This window comes from Macrobrachium nipponense, chromosome 38, assembly GCF_015104395.2.
Source record: "Macrobrachium nipponense isolate FS-2020 chromosome 38, ASM1510439v2, whole genome shotgun sequence".
NCBI classification, from domain to species: Eukaryota; Metazoa; Arthropoda; class Malacostraca; order Decapoda; family Palaemonidae; genus Macrobrachium; species Macrobrachium nipponense.
In genome coordinates this window covers 19,645,770-19,664,944 of record NC_061098.1, presented here as the reverse complement: position 1 = coordinate 19,664,944, position 19,175 = coordinate 19,645,770, and the positions used below count along the sequence as shown (strand labels likewise).

The following is a 19,175-nucleotide window of genomic DNA, read 5'->3' as shown; positions in this document are numbered from 1 at the left end:
CTCGAAACTCATACATACAAAAATAACAAAATTTTTGTTTTCCCCTCTAATAGTCAGATGTCACTCGATTTCAAATGAAGAGAAGTGAAGGCCGCCTGTGCGACAACTGACATCCCATCACACCGAAACCCGAGAACACATCCGACAAGAGGGTACGTACATAATTTAAGGATTGGTGCTTTCTCCTTTACCAGAACGTCTGTGCTGACACAAACGGACCTAAAGAAAAACATTTATCATACGTAACTCGCACGTCTTTTAAATAATGGGATGCAAACACAGAGTGCATCTCCAATAAGTTGCGTCCAAAATGTTCTTTAGTGACATATTTCTTTGGAAGCCACAGAGGTTGCGATTGCTCTAACTTCGTGGGCTCTCACTCTTTAAAAGATTAAAAGAATCATCTGGACAATTCTTATGAGCTTCTGTGATAACACTTCTAACAAAGAAGGCTAAAGCGTTCTTGGACATTGCTCTCTTGGGGTCTTTCACTGAGCACCAAAGACCTTATGCGAACCCCCCAACTGCTTCTTCCTGTCCAGATAAAATTTTAGAGCTCTAACTGGGCAAAGGGATCTTTCTGCTCTGCTCCACCAAACTAGAAAGTCCTTTCACTTCGAAGCTCCTGGGGCCAGGGATTCGAAGGGTTTTCATTTTTGGCCAGAAAAAGGGACTGAAATGAACAAATTGCAGAGTCTCCTTTGAAGCCAACTCTTGATTCAAGGGCGTGCAACTCACTGATTCTTTTTGCCGTTGCAAGAGACATCAGAAACAAACACTTTCTAGTGATGTTACGAAACGAAGCAGTGTGAAGTGGTTCGAATTCCATCTGATGATAGAAATTTAAGAACCACATCTAAGTTCCAGCTTGGAACCTTAGGTTCAAGTGATTTAGATGTTTCGAAGGAAGGCGAATGAGGTCGTGCAAATCCTTATCATTCGTTAGATCTAATCCTCTGTTTCTAAAGACTGCTGAAAGCATACTCCTGTACCCCTTAATAGTCGGTACCGAGAGATGCGACTTTTGTCTAAGAAACAGAAGGAAATCTGCAATTTCGGTCACAAAGAGGTACTGGAAGAGGACAGCTTCTTCGACCATACACCAGTTTCTGAAAACTTCCCACTTCGATTGGTACACTCGCCTAGTAGATGATCTGCAGGCTCTAGCAATTGCGTTTGCTGCCCTGGCTGAGAAAACCCTCTCGCTCTGACAAGTCTTTCGATAGTCGAAAGGCAGTCAGAGCAAGAGCGGGGTAGATTTTGATGGTACCTCTCGAAGTGGGGTTGTTTGAGCAGATCTATTCGTTTGGAAGAGATCTGGGAAGTCCACTGTCCATTCCATCACCTCTGTGAACCAAATTTGAGCTGGCCAATACGGAGCGATCAGAGTCATCTTGGTTCCTTCGGATGCCACGAATTTTCTGGACTACTTCCCCCAGTATCTTGAACGGGGGAAAAGCGTAAACGTCTATCCCTGACAGTCCAGGAGAAAGGCGTCTGTTGCATACGCCCGGGGATCCTCCACCAGGGCACAAAACGTTCTATCCTTTTGGAGAGGAATGTGGCGAAAAGATCTATTTGAGGCTTCCCCCAAAGGAGCCAAGGTTCTGACAGACTTCTGAGTGGAGTGTCCATTCTGTGGGAAGGACCTGGAATTCCTGCTCAATCTGTCCGCTCTCACATTCCTCTCCCCTTGAACAAACCTTGTTAGAAGAACTACCTTCCTTTGTTCGCCCAAATCAGTAGATCCCTTGCCAGCTGTACAGAGCAAAAGAGTGCGTCCCTCCTTGCTTCTTGACATTAAGCCAGAGCTGTCGTATTGTCTGAATTTATCTGCACGACTTTGCCTCTGACTAAGTGTTCGAAGCTCTTTAGCGCCAGGTGGAATTGCTAAGAGCTCTTTGCAATTTATGTGCATGACACCTGTTCTGCCGACCAGGTGCCTGACACTTCTTTGGATCCCAATGTTGCACCCCAGCCCGCCTCCGAGGCGTCTGAAAACAATGTCAGGCTTGGGTTCCGTACTGCAGGGACACTCCTTTGTTTCCCTTAATGGAATCAAACCACACTTCAAATGATGTTGGATTTCTTCCGAGATTGGAAACGTGTCCGAGAGACTGACCTGTCTTCCAACTCCAACTTCTTCTTAGGAAGAACTGAAGCGGTCGAAGATGTAATCTTCTAGGAGAAAGAACTGTCGAGCGAGGAAAGGGTTCCCAGAAGGCTCAGCCATTCCCTCGCTGAAGTGCGCTCTTTCCCTAGAAAGTTCGATACTGTGGCACAGCCTTTCTTTATTCTCTCTTGAGATGGAAAAAAAACTCGAAAACCCCGAGAATCCATCTGAATCCCCAGATAAACACGTTCTGGCTGGGGATCATCTGAGACTTCTCGAGGTTCACGATCAATCCCAAAGATTTTGTCAATTCCAGTGTTATTAACAGGTCCTCCAAACACTGCTTTTGAGACCTGGCTCTGATGAGCAGTTCGTCCAGGTACAGGGAGACATGTATCCCTTTCAAATGTAAGTGCCTTGCTACATTTTCATCACGTCTGTGAAGACTTCGAGGAGCCGTGGACAGGCCGAAAACACAGGGCCCTGAACTGATAATTTCTTCCTTCGAAACATAAATCGAAGGTACTCAATCGACGAATGGTGGATCGGGATGTGGAAGTATGCGTCCTGAAGGTCTAGGGACACCATCCAATCCCCTTGCCGCAGTGCTGCAGGACTGAAGCAGACGTTTCCATGCTGAACTTCTGTTGTTCGACAAAATTTGTTCAGCGCACTTACGTCCAAGAACCGGTCTCATCCACCCCCCGAGGTTTTTGCTACAAGAAACAAGCGATTGTAAAACCCAAAACCCCCGGGAGTTGCAATCCAGCACTAGCTCTATTGCTCTTTTGTCCCACATCTGTTCCACCATCTGACGAAGAGTATCCATCAGGACAGGGTCCCTGTATCTGGCGGACAATTCCCCTCGGTGATGTGTCAAGGGAGGAATGTCCTTGAATGGGATGCGATACCCCTTCTTGATAATCGACATCGTCCAAGGATTCGCTCCTATGTCTTCCCAGGCTTTCGCAAAAGAAAGTAACCTGGTTCCTACGGGTGTCTGGAGGACAGAATATCATTTCCCTTTCTTAAAGGGACGGAAGGAAGACCTGCCCCTCTTTTCGGAAGACTTCCTTCTGGCGATCGATCTAGTTGGAAGACCTCCTCGAAAGGGCTGCTGCTGAGTTGGGCGAGCCACTTTCTTTTTCCTCACTAGCCACAGGCCTATTCTTCCTTGAGAGTCTAAGGAGATCCTGGGTGGCCTTTTCCGTCAGAGAGTGCGCGATGTCCTTCACCAACTGCGAGGGAAAAAGGTGTTCAGAGAGAGGCGCAAACAATAAGGGCGGCTCTCTGCGAAGGAGAGACGGCCTTCGTGAGGAAAGCACTGTGCACCGCCCTTTCTTTAAAACTCCTGCACCAAAGAGGGAGCATACCTCAGCCGATCCATCCTGAACAGCCTTATCAATGCAGGCGAGGATGCAATTTAGGGTTTCTGGGTCGAGTTGTTCCTTTTCCTGAGATTTCTTGGCCAGAACCCCAAGGGACCAATCTAAGAAGTTAAAAACTTCTAAAGTGTGAAAAAGTCCCTTGATGAGGTGGTCCGTTTCCGAAAGCCCCCATGTACCTTCGCTGCATTCAAGGCGTGCCTTCTCGACGAATCCACCAAACTCGAGAAGTCTGATTCAGCTGAAACGGACAGAGACAATCCATATCCTCTCCCGTTTCGTACCAAATTCCTCTCCTCCCTGTAAGTTTTAGCGGGAGGCATACAAAAGACCGTCCTTCCTAACTCCTTCTTCATTCTTGAACCAGGAGTCAGAGATTGTAGAGCCCTCCTCATAGAAATAGCAGGCTTCATTTTAAGGAAAGAGGAAGAACTTGTGTGTTTTCGTGCTCGAAAACTGAGAGCGTGGAGAAGGGGGAGCAGCTGGCGTCAAAGAGTCTCCATATTCCTCCAATAGAAGGGACGAAAGAACTTATAATTAGAAGATCCTTCCTTCGATTTCGTCCTCCGAGGCATCTTCTGGGTTGATAGGCTCGGAAGGAGAACTCTCTTCTTCTTCTGACTCTTCTCTTACTCTCTTACGAGATGTCAGGCTCTTCATACGAGGAATGCGCCTGGTGTACAGCAGGAGTATCTCGCCTGGGAGGAGTAACGTGCTTGGAATACTCCTGGCGCTTGGCAGGCGCAGAGCGCCTCGAATACTCCTGGCTTTTAGTAGGCGCATTTTGTTCAGAATACTCCAATGCGCGTGGTAGGAGTATTAAGTTCGAATACTCCTGGCGCCGGGAGAGGAGTATAAGCCTCCGAATACTCCTGGCGCCTGGGAGGAGTATAAGCTCGGAATACTCCTGGCCGCCTGGGAGGAGTATTTTAGTTCAGAATACTCCTGGCGCCTGGGAGGAGTATCAGCTTCGGAATACTCCTGGCGGCCTGGGAAGGAGTATTTAGTTCAGAATACTCCTGGCGCCTGGAGGAGTACTAGGTCGACGACTCCTGCCTGGTAGGAGCGCGTTCCAAACACTCCTGATCCTTAGAATGCGTCTGATGTTTAGTATGAGTATTGATTCCGATAGGCGCTTTCCGTCTCACAAGCGCTCTACTCCTAACAGGATCTTCCTATTCAGCTAACTCTTGGCGCTTGATGAAGATCTTGAATGTTGTACTGGCTCCGTTGCGCCTACTCGGAGCCTGGCTTCTGGTTGGCGCCCTACTCTTGACAGGAGTAACTTCCTTTCTTACTTCTCTCCTGTCTAGCGCACCGCTCCCCCCAGAGATGGCCGCCTGTGCGGCCAACTCCCCATGAAGGATGCGTCGCGCCCACAGGAAGAAGGTATTTAGATCTTTTAATAGGAAGCCTATCATCCTTCTTACGAGTAGCTCCTTATAACGAGTTCCTACTAACAAGGCTAATGCTCTTGCATATACTTCAAAATTTTCTTGGTTGAGGAATCTTCCGAATAGGAGAGGGAGATCTGGAAGGCGCTCTTAGGATCCCTTCCAGACCCAGAGTCCTGAATGTATTCTCGCCTTCTTTATTACCGAAGGCGCTCCTCCTTCCGAGAAGCGCTCGGGACTCGAATTGAGCTCATGCTCTTTCATACCTCTTCAAAGGACGGGAAAGATTCGACTCCTTCCATCCTCTTCTCGGAGAAGGCGAACTAGCGACGAAAAGCATCTCGAAGGACGCTTTTCCTATAGCGGTCCTTGGCAGTCGATACGATCGATTCTGCCGAAGGGACGCCCTGATCGTTGGGATTCTCCACACACGGTTACGGCTTTCGATTTCTTCTCCTCCGGGCCAGGGAGCTTGGAAGAGGTCTAGGCCTGGGAGCGTCGCAGAGACGACCAGACGCCCCCTCCACTACAATGGGGACACTAACATCACTACCACATTCACTTTCCTTACCTTCCAATGCTGCGACTTTTTCCGCATTTTCTGAAGGGAAGCTCTAAGTTCTGCTATTTCCGAAGCCGAACTAGAGGGATTAGCAATTTGTGAACGGGCTGAAACAGAATGGTCATGATTATCATAAGAAGAAGCTACAGAGCTAGATAGTAAATCATGAGAGGCAGACATTCTGCGGGTTTTATAAGCCGCCTTCCTCTCTCTATCTTTCTCTAACTTCTTCAAGTAAGAAGTTAGATTCTTCCACTCTTGTGCACTCAGTTTCTCACACTCGTTACACGTATTCTCAATCGAACATTCAAACCATTCTACACCCCCCTACAAATAGTGTGAGGATCTACCGAAGCTTTCGGAATCCTCACCTTACAGCCCTCATTCACACACACTCTGAAACTAACACTAGAATCAGACATATTCACAAATTCCAAAAAACCAAGTCCAAAAAAACAGTCCACGATAGCGAATGCCAAACAACGATCCAAGTACGTCACCAAATATCAGCGAGAGATGATCACAAAGCTTTGCGAAAAACGAATTCTAGTCAGGAGGAAGTAACAACAATGTTGATACAGCCGGCGACAGAGAGAATCTGATTAGAAAACGGGAATAGTTCCTAGTCCTGCCACCCAGAGCAGGGCGGTAGATCACCTGAACCTACCTGTAGCGAGTGCCGCGAAATTTGAAATTCTTTGTCGGGAACGACGGAGTCTATAGCTATGTATATATCTGACAGGTAAGTTGAATGTATGAAAATATACAATTTTTGTCATTTATAGTTGTGAGGAGTCATCTATAGATTTACCTTCAACAAATCATATACTTTGTACAAGTATTTTCATATACATACAGTAAAGTATCACTAAAATATTTTGTTTCATCCTTCCTTTTTCCACAACTATATGTCCTGTTAGCTCGCTCCACTCCGCCCACCCTTTTTATCCCGTGTGTGCTTCCATCACAGTAACTGTTCATTTTATGGTTCCTCCTTTTTGCTATGCTTTGTGTTTTGGGGTACATCATTTGCTCTTTACAATTCATTAGTGCATTTACTTCCACTGTAATATATTCCTCTCTTTCTACTCAATCACTACCTCTTCATTCAAGAGAAGTTTCTGACTTCCCTTTATTGCTCAACTCCCACAATTTTGAAGCCTTAATATTTCATCTGATATAAACTGCTGTTCTTGTAATTTAATACTAAATTTCACAAATAGTACGTTGTACTTACGTAGTTTATTCGTAATTTGTAGCTAAGTGTTATACTCTTCCTATTGCAAGCATTCTCAGTAGTACTATATTACCACTACATTATAATGATCTTAGTTTCATTGGTTTTGTGTTGTTTGATAGCTCCAATTACCTATACCCTTTTAAGGCAAAGGCAGATGTCTATGAAGAGCCAAATAGTCACTGTCTAGCAAACTCTTTAACAATATATATACTATAGCAACATTTTTCCTATATGGTTCTTTTATAGAAAGAATAAAGACTCTGTCCCCTATCAGCTTTTTTAGGCTACAGGCAAAAATCATATATGATGGATGAATTACCACCTGATAGCAATACCAAAATCTTTATTGTCAGCTTAGAAAATTTACTTTGTTGATTTTGAAGCTTATTTATTTAAAAACTTGGGTTATATTAAAGTACTTTTCATTAGCACTCTGAAGCTTTAATTGGTGAAAAATGCATAGTCCAACACATTTTTCAAAGCACAACCTGGGGACTTGTGAACTTTTGGACAGACCAGTGTAATGAAGATGGGCAAAACAGGCTGTTACCATATCTGTGCAAGTGAGATGTAGAGTTGAAGTAGTAGTTGCAGGACATGAGATAGAGCCCTTCTGTCCTGAGTCCTTCATACTATTCTGCTAAGACTAAATATAAAAACATTCTTTGTAATTGGTTGACGTCTTATAGACCATGAGTGTAAATCCTTTGAGGACAAACAGCAGCTACCAAAATATGTTTTTCCCAAGTCAAAACCAGTTTTATTTAGTATCTAGTGTTTCTTTAACGTAAAAATCCCAAATGAATAAGATTAAATATAATGGTTTAAAAAATATTCAAACAATAAATATAATTTACTATAATACCTTCAGGATAAGTTTTATTCATAACATTATGCATAAAACATTTAACATAAATCACAACTGTAATTATATAAAGGCAAATGTGTACTACTTTTATAGACCCACGTGAACAACTGTTACTGATAAAAACGGTAATTATCGTAATTACTGTAAAAGCCGATGACATTTTTATACAACAGTAAACTATAAAATTCAAAATACAGCTCAAACAAGAACAGGCTAGAATTTCCTTAAAAACACCACCAATAATAATCACTACAAGAGAGGTGGTTTCACGCATTTATGAAAAACTTGCAATATGTAGCAACACGCTATGTTCAAAAGGGTTGCTGAATTGAGTGAGCAAAGAAGGAAATATGTAGACACATGTATATGCATTTTTAAAATGAACTGTATTTTTTATAGTAGTTCTTGGTATGACTTTTCATTAATAATATTGTCATCTTCTGAACTATCATGAATAATAAATAATTAAGTACTGTAAATGCTGTAAAAGAATCATAGATAATGATAAAGAGCGTAACTAAATCTTGATAAAAAGGTCACTGACAATGATATTGTATGGCAAAACAAAGTTGTAAAAAATAATTGGGAATTTAGCCTATGGTACATATGTATACATATATATAAACTCTTTCTTTACACTGAGTATCAAATACACATAAGAAAAATATATTTTTCATGTTTTTCCTCTAATTCTTTATATATAGTACTTCCTGTATGATCATTTGTATATACTGCCTGTATGATCATTTAAAAGGTTATCAGAATAATATATAGAAATTCTATAAAACTGCATGGACGGATAAAACTCTATAATCGGATGACAAAATTGCACTTACATTTCAGTTAAGAATAAACTTAAAATGAGATCATCAATGACTAGTAAGAATTAGTTGACTAGTATTACCAAATTTACTGGAAAACTACAAAAGATGAATCTCCAGTTTTAGAATCGGTTCAAAATAATAGTGAACAAAAATGTATCACACTTCATGGCAAAATCCCACTGTAGGAGTTACTACTTACAATGTACCTTTAATACTTGACACATTGTAAATGGTGCTAAGGTTCCTTGCAATCCTTCCTTTGACTAAAAGTGCTTTGCTTTGTGTTTTTAACTTATAATCTGTTCACTAAGCTGTCAAAGTTCTTTAGCTTGCTCCATTTTCAATTTTCATTTATTAAAAATCCTTAGGTGAGCTCTTAAGAGTTATTAGACTACAATACAATAATAATAATAATAATAATAATAATAATAATAATAATAATAATAATAATAATAATAATAATATCAGCAGCTACCTTGCAGTAATAAGTGGTACGAGCACCAACCTGAGGGAGTGATAGAAAACGATCACGCAAAGATCCTCTTGGACTATGGTATCAGAACGGATAGGGTGATACGTGCAAATAGACCAGACATGACGTTGATTGACAAAGTCAAGAAGAAAGTATCACTCATTGATGTCGCAATACCATGGGACACCAGAGTTGAAGAGAAAGAGAGGAAAAAAATGGATAAGTATCAAGATCTGAAAATAGAAATAAGAAGGATATGGGATATGCCAGTGGAAATCGTACCCATAATCATAGGAGCACTAGGCACGATCCCAAGATCCCTGAAAAGGAATCTAGAAAAACTAGATGCTGAAGTAACTCCAGGACTCATGCAAAAGAGTGTGATCCTAGAAACAGCGCACATAGTAAGAAAAGTGATGGACTCCTAAGGAGGCAGGATGCAATCCGGAACCCCACATAAATACCACCCAGTCGAATTGGAGGACTGTGATAGAGAGAGAAAAAAAAAAAAAAAATAATAATAATAATAATAATAAATAAACATAATAATCAATAATAATAATAATAATAATAATAAAATAATAATAATAATAATAATAATAACCCATAAAATAATAATAATAATACATAATAATAATAATAATAATAATAATAATAATAATAATAATAATAATAATAATGTCATAACATGACAAAACCATGGTTATTTTATGCTTTAAAGCCAGATACAAAATTATTACATAATAATGTACAAACTTCAAAGAGAGTTACACAGAAAGAAGTCTCAAAGAATTATGTACTGCTCCACCCAATGAAACAAGTTAAAAACTAAATACTAATAAAAAAATAAATCACAACTATGGCAATCATTTTAGTAGAACAAGGAATCCAGATATGCTTACATAGATATGACCCTCATCATTTATAGCGTTTCTAAATGTTTCTATTCATGAAACCTCAACTCTAGGTACAAATTTTATCACAATTTTATTACCATAGTTCATTTCTCTACTTTAGGAAAACATAATTTAAGTTAATCTACTGGCCAGTTTAATAAAAGCTAACTTAAAATAAGTATATTTGCAAATGCACCAACTGACTTCTTTTACCATGGTCAATCACTGACTGATTAACACAGGTGACAAGAAAAGCAAGACTTCTCCAATAGTCTCAGCTACTGCATTTCAATATATAACTCTCTCTTCTATTGTACCTAATAATCATAACATTTTTGAGCTATTATTACTAAAAATCACATAAAACTAAAGAATCAGATGGATATGAAACTTTAAAAAAAAACAGTCAGACAAATAATTATGACTAGCAAACTCTGCACCACTACTTATGCAGTAAATACTAATCCATTATGTATTTTCTACAATAATGATGATATTAAAAATCAAAATAGTAACACAGAAATTATAAAAAATTACAATTTTCATATAATAAATTAACTACACAACAACAAAAATTGTTACAATATAAATAATTTCCTAAAAATACTGTAATAAAATTAAACCACAATGTACGTACTCACAATGTATATACTCATTATTATCAACGGAGTAATTTCGAAAGTCAATACAAACCTTTGCATTCACTATCAAGAACTAGTTTATACGAATTTAAGATACAAAGCACAGCTAAGCAACCACCAATCATTTTCTGTCTCATCAACATTAGTGTCTAACACAAATTTTTGTTGGAACTTTATTAGAAGTGTCATGCAACATGAAAAGACAATGGACTAGAGGTAAGGACTAGAAGTAAAGCACCAAAAAATTACCTGATGCTGTAGTTTTCCAAAACAATATTGCTAATTACAATGTAAAGGCTATCAAGTAACATATTTCTAATTATTTACTGTATTAGAATTATTCTCACGCCTGTTAGTACATATAGACTAAAACACACCTTCCAACTCATTTGGAGTACCTGCTCTATATTTACTCTGGCAAAAGATCATCACCAATATCATCATCTCCAAAATCATCTTCATCTTGCTTTCTCCTCAAGCTGGTTTTTGGCCTCTCTTGTAGAGGACCTAAGGGATCAACATAACTGCTATCTGTAAAGTGAAAATGAACATGTAAAAACTGCATTTAAATGTCCTTGATTAAGAAAGTCACAAGTACAAAAAAAAATCAGTACATATGTACACAGAAATCTAAATAGGTTCGGAGATAAACAGCTAAATATTCTATTTTGACAGTCCCATAGAATTACCTACATCATTCAATTATTCCTTTCTTTTCATCTTTAATTTCTTAAATTTCACCATTTTGTTTTGTCAATATATTTTCATCTTCATCCACTTTCTTTCCTGTGCTTTAAAATTCTTATTCTATTCCTCCTGTGCCTTCCTCTGCTCTTTCCAACCTGACTATTGGCTTCCTTTCTCTTCTCCCTGTACATCTCTCTATCCTCTTCCTTGCTACCCTCTACCAGAGCTTGATGGCTCTCTTATACGTACTTCAATTGTCCTCTACAGCTTCTACAATGGTTTCCTACACTATATATGTATAGCACTCCCCAGATGTCATACTGCACACCTCCCTTGCTGCCTCATGTATTGATTCTTTTAATGGTTTCAGCCTTTAACTTTTTAATATGATATTGTTAAGATACAATAAAGTTTGTTCATACTTACCTGGCAGATATATATATAGCTGTATTCTCTGAAGTCCGACAGAATTTCTAAAACTTACGACACACGTAGTGGGAGTTGGGTGGTTAGTACCCATTCCCGCCGCTGGGAGGCGGGTATCAGGAACCATTCCCATTTTCTATCAGATTTCTATCTCCACTGTCTCCTGAGGGGAGGTGGGTGGGTACTAAAAATATATATATCTGCCAGGTAAGTATGAACAAACTTTATTGTATCTTAACAATATCATTTTGTTCATGAAACTTACCTGTCAGATATATATATAGCTGAATCCCACCTTTGGCGGTGGGAGAGACAGAAAAAGGATTTTAGGAAACATATAAATGTAGATGATTGACATCTTGGGTCCTTACCTGTTAGCATAGCTGACTTCGTGATTACTGTCACCCAAGCCTGCTTCTGCTTCACTAGAGTTACCAACAAGGTAGTGACCTGTGTAGTTGGTGCGCTCTAGATGATCTGTCAACGGGGACGGACCACAATGTGACTAGACCATGACCATACTTCTGAGGGCAACGAGGCAAAACCACCACCTAAGTTAGCCTAACAACAAACTCCCATATACCAAAGGCTAAAGGAAGGGACGACCGTACTCGGCAGCCGACCCTACAACCAAAAACATACAAATATTAAAAACTCACCTACCCTTTTCTATGGGAAAGGATGAGTGCTACCTCCTGCCCCCAAAATAGTGTCTGCGGCGACGTATGGCCCAAGAGAGTAACAGTTTTTTCATAGGTCGTTCTCACCTCCCGTAGGTAGTGGCGAGGCGAACACTGAGTTACTCCTCCAAAAAGTAGCACTTAAAATGTCTTTAAGAGCCATGTTTTTCTGAAAGGCTATTGAGGTCGAAATAGCCCTTACTTCGTGCGCATTAACTTTTAGCAGCTTAAAGTCGCTGTCTTTGCAAGAGTGCGCCTCTTTAACTGGTGGTATTTACATTAAAACGAATACCAGTGCATTCTTGGACCATGGGCATGTTTGGTCTCTGATCCGAACACCATAAGTTCTCCGCAGAACCTCGACAATCCTTCGTTCTACGAAGATACTCTCTAAGAGCCCTAACAGGACACAGGACTCTTTCTGGCTCTTGACCAATGATCTCTGCCATACCCTTGATCTCGAACGTTTTAGCCACGGATTGGAAGGGTTTTTTCGTTTTTGGCCCAGAAAACGACATACCCAAAGAGCAGACCGCATTATGCCCTTTGAAGCCGACGTGTTTGCTGATAGCCTGTATTTCGCCTAACTCTCTTTCGCCGTCGCCAAGGCAGAGCAGTTAGGAATACAGTTTTTCTTCGTCAAATCTCTTAGAGGGCGAAGAGGAAAGAGGTTCAAAGCGATTTGACATCAAATATTTGAGGACCACATCCAGGTTCCACGAAGGTAACTTTGGTAGCGGTACCTTGGTCGTCTCGAAAGATCTCAATAGATCATGGAGATCCTTGTTATTAGCGAGGTCAAGACCTCTATGGCGAAAAAACTACAGATAAGACGCTTCTGTAGCCTTTAATGGTTGACACTGCCAGCTTCAGATCTTGTTTAAGATAAAGCAAGAAGTCGGCGATCTGACTCACAGAGGTAGTGGTAGAGGAAACTCCTTTCTCTTACACCAACTTCTAAAGGCTGCCCACTTCGATTGGTAAACCGCGATTGATGATGGCCCTCCTCGCGGTGGCGATAGCTTTAGCCACTGATTTCGAAAAACCTCTCGCTCTGACCAACTTTTGGATAGTCTGACGCAGTCAGACTCAGAGCGGAGAGGTTTTTGTGGGTACCCTCTGTCGAAGTGGGGCTGTTTGAGTAGATCTCTCCTTAACGGAAGAGATCTCGGATAATCCACTAGGTAGAACATCACCTCTGTGAACCAGATCGCTGCGGGCCAAAAGGGGGCGATTAAAGTCAACCTCCTCGTCCCGTCCGATGCTGCAAATTTTCTCATCACCTCCCCAGGATCTAAGAAGGGGGGAAAAGCATAGAGATCTAGGCCCGTCCAATCCCATAGAAGGGCGTCTACTGCTACTGCTCCCGGATCGAGAACCGGGGGGGAGCAATACAGGGGAAGTCTCGCCCGTCCTTGACGTTGCAAAGAAGTCCCACTAAGGGACATCCCCAAAGACCCCACAGCTCCGGCATACGTCTTGATTGAGGGTTCACTCTGTCGGCAATAACTGTCCTTGTCGACTGAGGAGATCTGCCCGGACGTTCTCTACTCCGGCAATGAACCTTGTCAATAGGTTTGGACCTTCTCTCTTCCTTTGACCAAAGTCTAGAATCTCTTTTCGCTAGAGGCGAACAGGGAGCGAGTGTGTGTGCCTCCTTGTTTCTTCAAGTATGCCAGGGCTGTGGTGTTTGTCCGAGTTGACTTGAACTACACGACGGGAGACTTTGTTCTGGAAGAAACTGGAGCGCTAATTGAACCGCTGCCAGCTCTTTGAAGTTGATATGCCAGGTTACCTGTTCCCCTCTCCAGGTACCTGACACATCCTCCCCCCCTAGAGTTGCTCCCCACCCCGTGGGATGACGCGTCAGAGAACAACACTAGGTCGGGGTTCTGAAGCTTGAGGGATATGCCCTCTGACAGCTTCCACGGATCGAGCCACCATCTTAGATGGTTCTTCACCTCTTCCGAGATGCTTAACTTCATGTCGAAGTTGTCCTTTTCTGTCCAGCTGTCCGACAGAAAGAACTGAAGAGGTCGGACGGTGTAGCCTCCCCAGGGAAACAAACTTCTCCAGCGAGGAAATGGTTCCCTCCCCAGCAGACTCATCCATTCCCTCACCGAGCATGAATCCTTCCCTAGAAAGGCTGACACTTTTTCTATGCCTTGTTGCTGACGTTCCTGGGACGGAAAAGCCCGAAAAGCCACTGAATCCATCTGAATCCCCAGATACACGATGGACTGTGTTGGGGTCAGATGTGACTTTTCGAAGTTCACCAGAAGTCCCAGGGACGCAGCTAAAGACAGAGTCGTTTGCAAGTCCTTCAGGCACCGGGTCTGCGAGGAGGCTCGTATGAGCCAGTCGTCCAGATAGAGCGAGATTCTGATGTTGGAAAGATGGAGCCACCTCGCCACGTTCTTCATTAAGATGGTGAAGATAAAAGGGGCCGTACTCAGTCCGAACAAAGAGCCCTGAATTGAAAGACCTTTCCTTTCAGTACGAACCGAAAGGCTACTTCATCGATTTGGGGAGATTATTCGGGACGTGAAAGTAGGCGTCCTGGAGGTCGAGTGATACCATCCAATCTCCAGGTCTTAAGGCCCCCAGAACTGACTGAGGAGTCTCCATCTTGAACCTCTGCTTTTCTATATAGAGGTTTAGACGACTTACATCCAAGACCGGCCGCCACCCTCCCGATTGTTTCGGTACAAGAAACAATCTGTTGTAAAATCCTGGCGTTGCCAGGTCTAAAACCTGTTCCACTGCTCGTTTCTCGAGCATCTTGCTCGAGCAGGTCGAAAAGTATCTTTCGCTTTGTTTGAGGATACAATGGGGACAAGTCCCTGGGAGTGGAAGTCAACGGGGGCGGCTTTATGAAAGGGATCTTGTAACCCTTCTCTATGACGTCGAGAGACCAGGTGTCTGCCTCTCTTTCTCTCCAGGCTTCTGCAAAAAACTGCAGCCTAGCTCCTACCGGTGGCTGAAGGACCGATCTCTCACTTCTTGCCCCTAGACTTGGAAGGGGCTCTACCTCTAGGAGGCTTCTTCCTCGAGGAGACGATCTAGCGGAAGTCCCTCCACGAAAGGGCTTCTGCTTTCTAAACGGTTGGGCCTCCTGGAAGACGTTGAAGGGCCAGCCGGACGTCTCGAAGACTGAGCCAACAGGTCTTGCGTGGCTTTCTCTTGCAGACTAACTGCCAGATCCTTCACCATAGCTTGGGGGAAGAGATGACTCGAGAAGGGAGCATACAAAAGTTCTGTCCTCTGTGCGGGAGAGACAGACTTAGCCGCAAAGTTGCAATAAAGCGACCTTTTCTTAAGCACCCCTGCTGAAAAATGAGATGCTAACTCCTCTGAGCCATCCCTGACGGCCTTGTCCATGCATGACAATACACTGGACAGCTCCCCCAAGCTGATCGAGTCTGGCTTACGAGACTGGTTGTCTAAAGCTCCAAGACACCAGTCTAAGAAGTTGAAGACCTCTAAGGACCTAAACAGTCCCTTCAAAAGATGGTCCAGTTCGGAAGTCGTCCATGACACTTTAGCTGAGGCTAAAAGGGCCCTCCTTGAGGCATCAACCACGCTGGCAAAATCACCTTGAGCAGACGTAGGAACCTTCAATCCTAATTCCTCGCCTGTCTCATACCACATCCCTGCCTTACCGCTAAGTCTAGACGGAGGCAGGGCAAAAGTAGTCCTTCCTTTGCTTTCCTAGCCACTCCATCCAGGCGTTAACCTTCCGGAAAGCTCTTCTAGTAGATAACGACGTCTTCATCTTCACGAAACCTGGAGTCTTGCTTGTCTTCGACGACGAAAACAGAGAAGGAGGAGAAGGAGGAGCAGCAGGCTTGAAAGTATCCCCAAACGAATCACGAAGTAGCCGCGCCAAAACTTGGAAATCTGACGAAGCAGACGTAGCAGGTTGTTCTTCATCAACATCCTCAGAAGAACCGCTAAGTTCTCCTTCTTCCCTACCCGAGTGCAAATCCGAAGGAAGAGGCAGAAGTCCTTAAGCTCCAAGTCTCCTATCCGAACGATGAAGAGAAGAAGAGGGTAACGGATCCTTAACAGTCACAGGATCAGGAATCACCTTTAGAGGCGAACGTGAAGAAGAAATAAGACGTGAAGCGTCAGCCAAAGCCTCGGGAACAACATCCGAGTGACAGCGAACTTCCACATTCGCGTCCACAGAGCTCTTACTACAACGTCTACGAGCGTCCATCTGAGCGTCCAACCAGCGTCCTCTCCGTCAAATCAGCGTCCGGAATCCGCGAGCGTCCAAAGGAGCGGTCCATCGTAGAGACTCTTCTAACATCCCGCGAAGCGTCCTTACGAACGTTCCCGCGAAGAAACTTGATCAACTGCCCGACTAGCGTTTCGTTGAGCGTCAACACTGTATGTCGAAGAAGGCAGAACGATTAGAAGTCCGTCCCGACAGCTACAAACTCGTCGTCAGCAGAAGCGTCGAAGTCGGAACGCCGAGCGTCCTCTCTACGGGAAGAGAGAGGAGCATGTAGAGATCTCTCTCTAACCTGGCGTCTAACGTCACCTCTAGACGAACCCTGGGGAGCAAAACGAAGTCTAGAGGGCGAAATATCAGGAGACGGGGATGAAAGAGGAGCCGTTGGAGAAGACTGCCTAGTTCTCTTGATAGGAAGTCTATCGTCTTTCCTGCGACGAGGAACCGTCTCCTTCTGCTTCAGTAAAGCGTCCAGTTGCCGTTGCATAGCAATGATGATCTGCGTCTGAGATGTCTCCTTACGCGGAGACGAGCTGCGCTTGTGAGAAGGAGAGGGGCGAGGGGACGCCTTCTTCCTTCTCCCAGGAACAGCCTTGGCTCTAGAGCGACTGGGGCGCTCCCGGGCGTCATCATCGGATGACGTCCTAGACTTCTTCTGGGGCGGAAAACCTACGCTTTCCGGAGAAGAATGCCACTCAGACAAAGCATGACATGAAGCGTCAAGATCTTGAAGAGTCCTCTTCAAAGGTCGCGAATCCGAACGAGATTCCCACCCCTTGCGCGGGGAGGACGCGTCGGAAGACGAGAAAAACAATCCTTCAGGATAGTGCTCGAGCACGCTCCTTAGCAGCCTGGGAAGCGTCCACAGGAACTGCTGAAGGGACGTCAGATCGGTGGGGGTTCCCCGTAACCCTCCTTCGGCCTTCGACATGCCCTCTCCATGAGTCCTGGGAGTCCGGCAGAGGTCCCAGCCTAGAGGCGCTATGGGCCATCTGAGCCTTCCCCCTCACTTCACTAGGGGCACTATCACTGCACTTATTTTGCCTGTTTTCAAGGGCAAGCACTTTAGATTCAAGCGTCTTCAATGAATCCAGGATAAGCGAAAGGGCATTACCCTCCGCAGACACCACTTGAGGGCCCGAAGGCAACACTACGGGGTTAGGAGACACAAAATCTAAAGGAGGGTTAGAAGGGGATACATTAAGACCCTGTCTGCTACCCGACTTACTCCTGGAGGAAGACCTCCTGATCCTATCACGTTCTAACTTATTTACGTAGGATTCATACGTCTTCCAATTGTAAATCATCCAAAGCTTTCACACTCATTACAGCGCAAATCATAATTTACCACTCTTGCCCCCCTACACCCTTTACACAATGTGTGAGGATCAACTAAGGCTTTAGGTAGCCTAACCTTGCATTCCACTTTCGAACACACCCTGGCGCTAGCCGAACTACATCCAGACATATTTAAGGAAAAATTCTAAGCCAAATTCAAAACAGTCCAAAGTCACGTATGCCAAGCTATCGATCCAAACAAAAAAACCAAAAAGTCAAGAGGATACTCAAGCAATGAAAAAGTTTTCCAAAATCCTGAGGCGGAGGTGTGTAAACAGATGTTTACGACACCGGCGACAGAAGAAATCTGATAGAAAATGGGAATGGTTCCTGATACCCGCCTCCCAGCGGCGGGAATGGGTACTAACCACCCAACTCCCACTACGTGTGTCGTAAGTTTTAGAAATTCTGTCGGACTTCAGAGAATACAGCTATATATATATCTGACAGGTAAGTTTCTAATGAAACTTTTTTGCTATTTTTTTTACTGATGGCAATATCACACTTACATTATTTTCCAAACAAACCCACCAATCTTATATCAAACTGCCCTCCTCCCATGCCCCTAATTCTTCAGCTACAGAAGTTCTGTACATGATGACATGAGTTGGGTTCTTATTTTCAACTAATGCTCCTCAAGGGTGCAGGCATATACCATCACCCATTTTTATACTACGTCTACAGTAATTACAGATTCCAGAATTGGTAAGTGTGGGGACATTACAACCACAATCTGGACTATGTATGATTCACATGGGATTTGTATGAAAAATGCTTTATAGTACAAAGACCTGGTGAGTTAAAAAAAAAAAAAATATATATATATATATATATATATATATATATATATATATATATATATATATATATATATATTATATACATATACATATATATACTATATATATTATAATATATACTATATATATATATATATATATATATATATATATATATATATATATATATATATATATATATATATACATATACATATATATATATATATATATATATATATATATATATATATATATATATATATATATATATATATATATATATATATATATATATATATATATATATATATATATATATATATATATATATATAAGCGAATACCACGGGAAATGAAAGTCAGGAATCCAAGCGCTTTCGTCTTTATTCAGACATCGTCAAGGAGCTACTGAAGTACAATCGGAGAGGAAGGCCTCAGGTACAAAACAAGATCAGGAATACCAGATGGTTAATTATCAAAGGGTAAAAATTAAAAGGGATAATCCAGGATTATCGGATATCACAGGTCACAAACTCAAACAGATTCTGACCCTAACCGAAATTACAAAGTATCTTTACAGTCCAAACATGTAAAAACTGAATATATTAATTTTGTTGCTAATATTTAT

The 19,175-nt window shown here is 42.5% G+C and overlaps 1 protein-coding gene across 3 annotated transcripts in view; it reads right to left on the bottom strand.

Annotated features, from left to right (window-relative positions):
• Positions 1-6,256: 6,256 nt before the first annotated feature.
• The window catches only part of LOC135209695 (intraflagellar transport protein 88 homolog), a gene marked incomplete at its 5' end in the record, with an annotated part of 88,101 nt that continues 75,182 nt past the window's right edge, over positions 6,257-19,175 (bottom strand). For 2 of the 3 annotated variants that reach the window (XM_064242451.1, XM_064242453.1), the window contains 1 exon segment: positions 9,492-10,926. In XM_064242451.1, the coding sequence (XP_064098521.1) occupies positions 10,805-10,926 (122 nt within the window). 3 annotated transcript variants of the gene reach the window in all.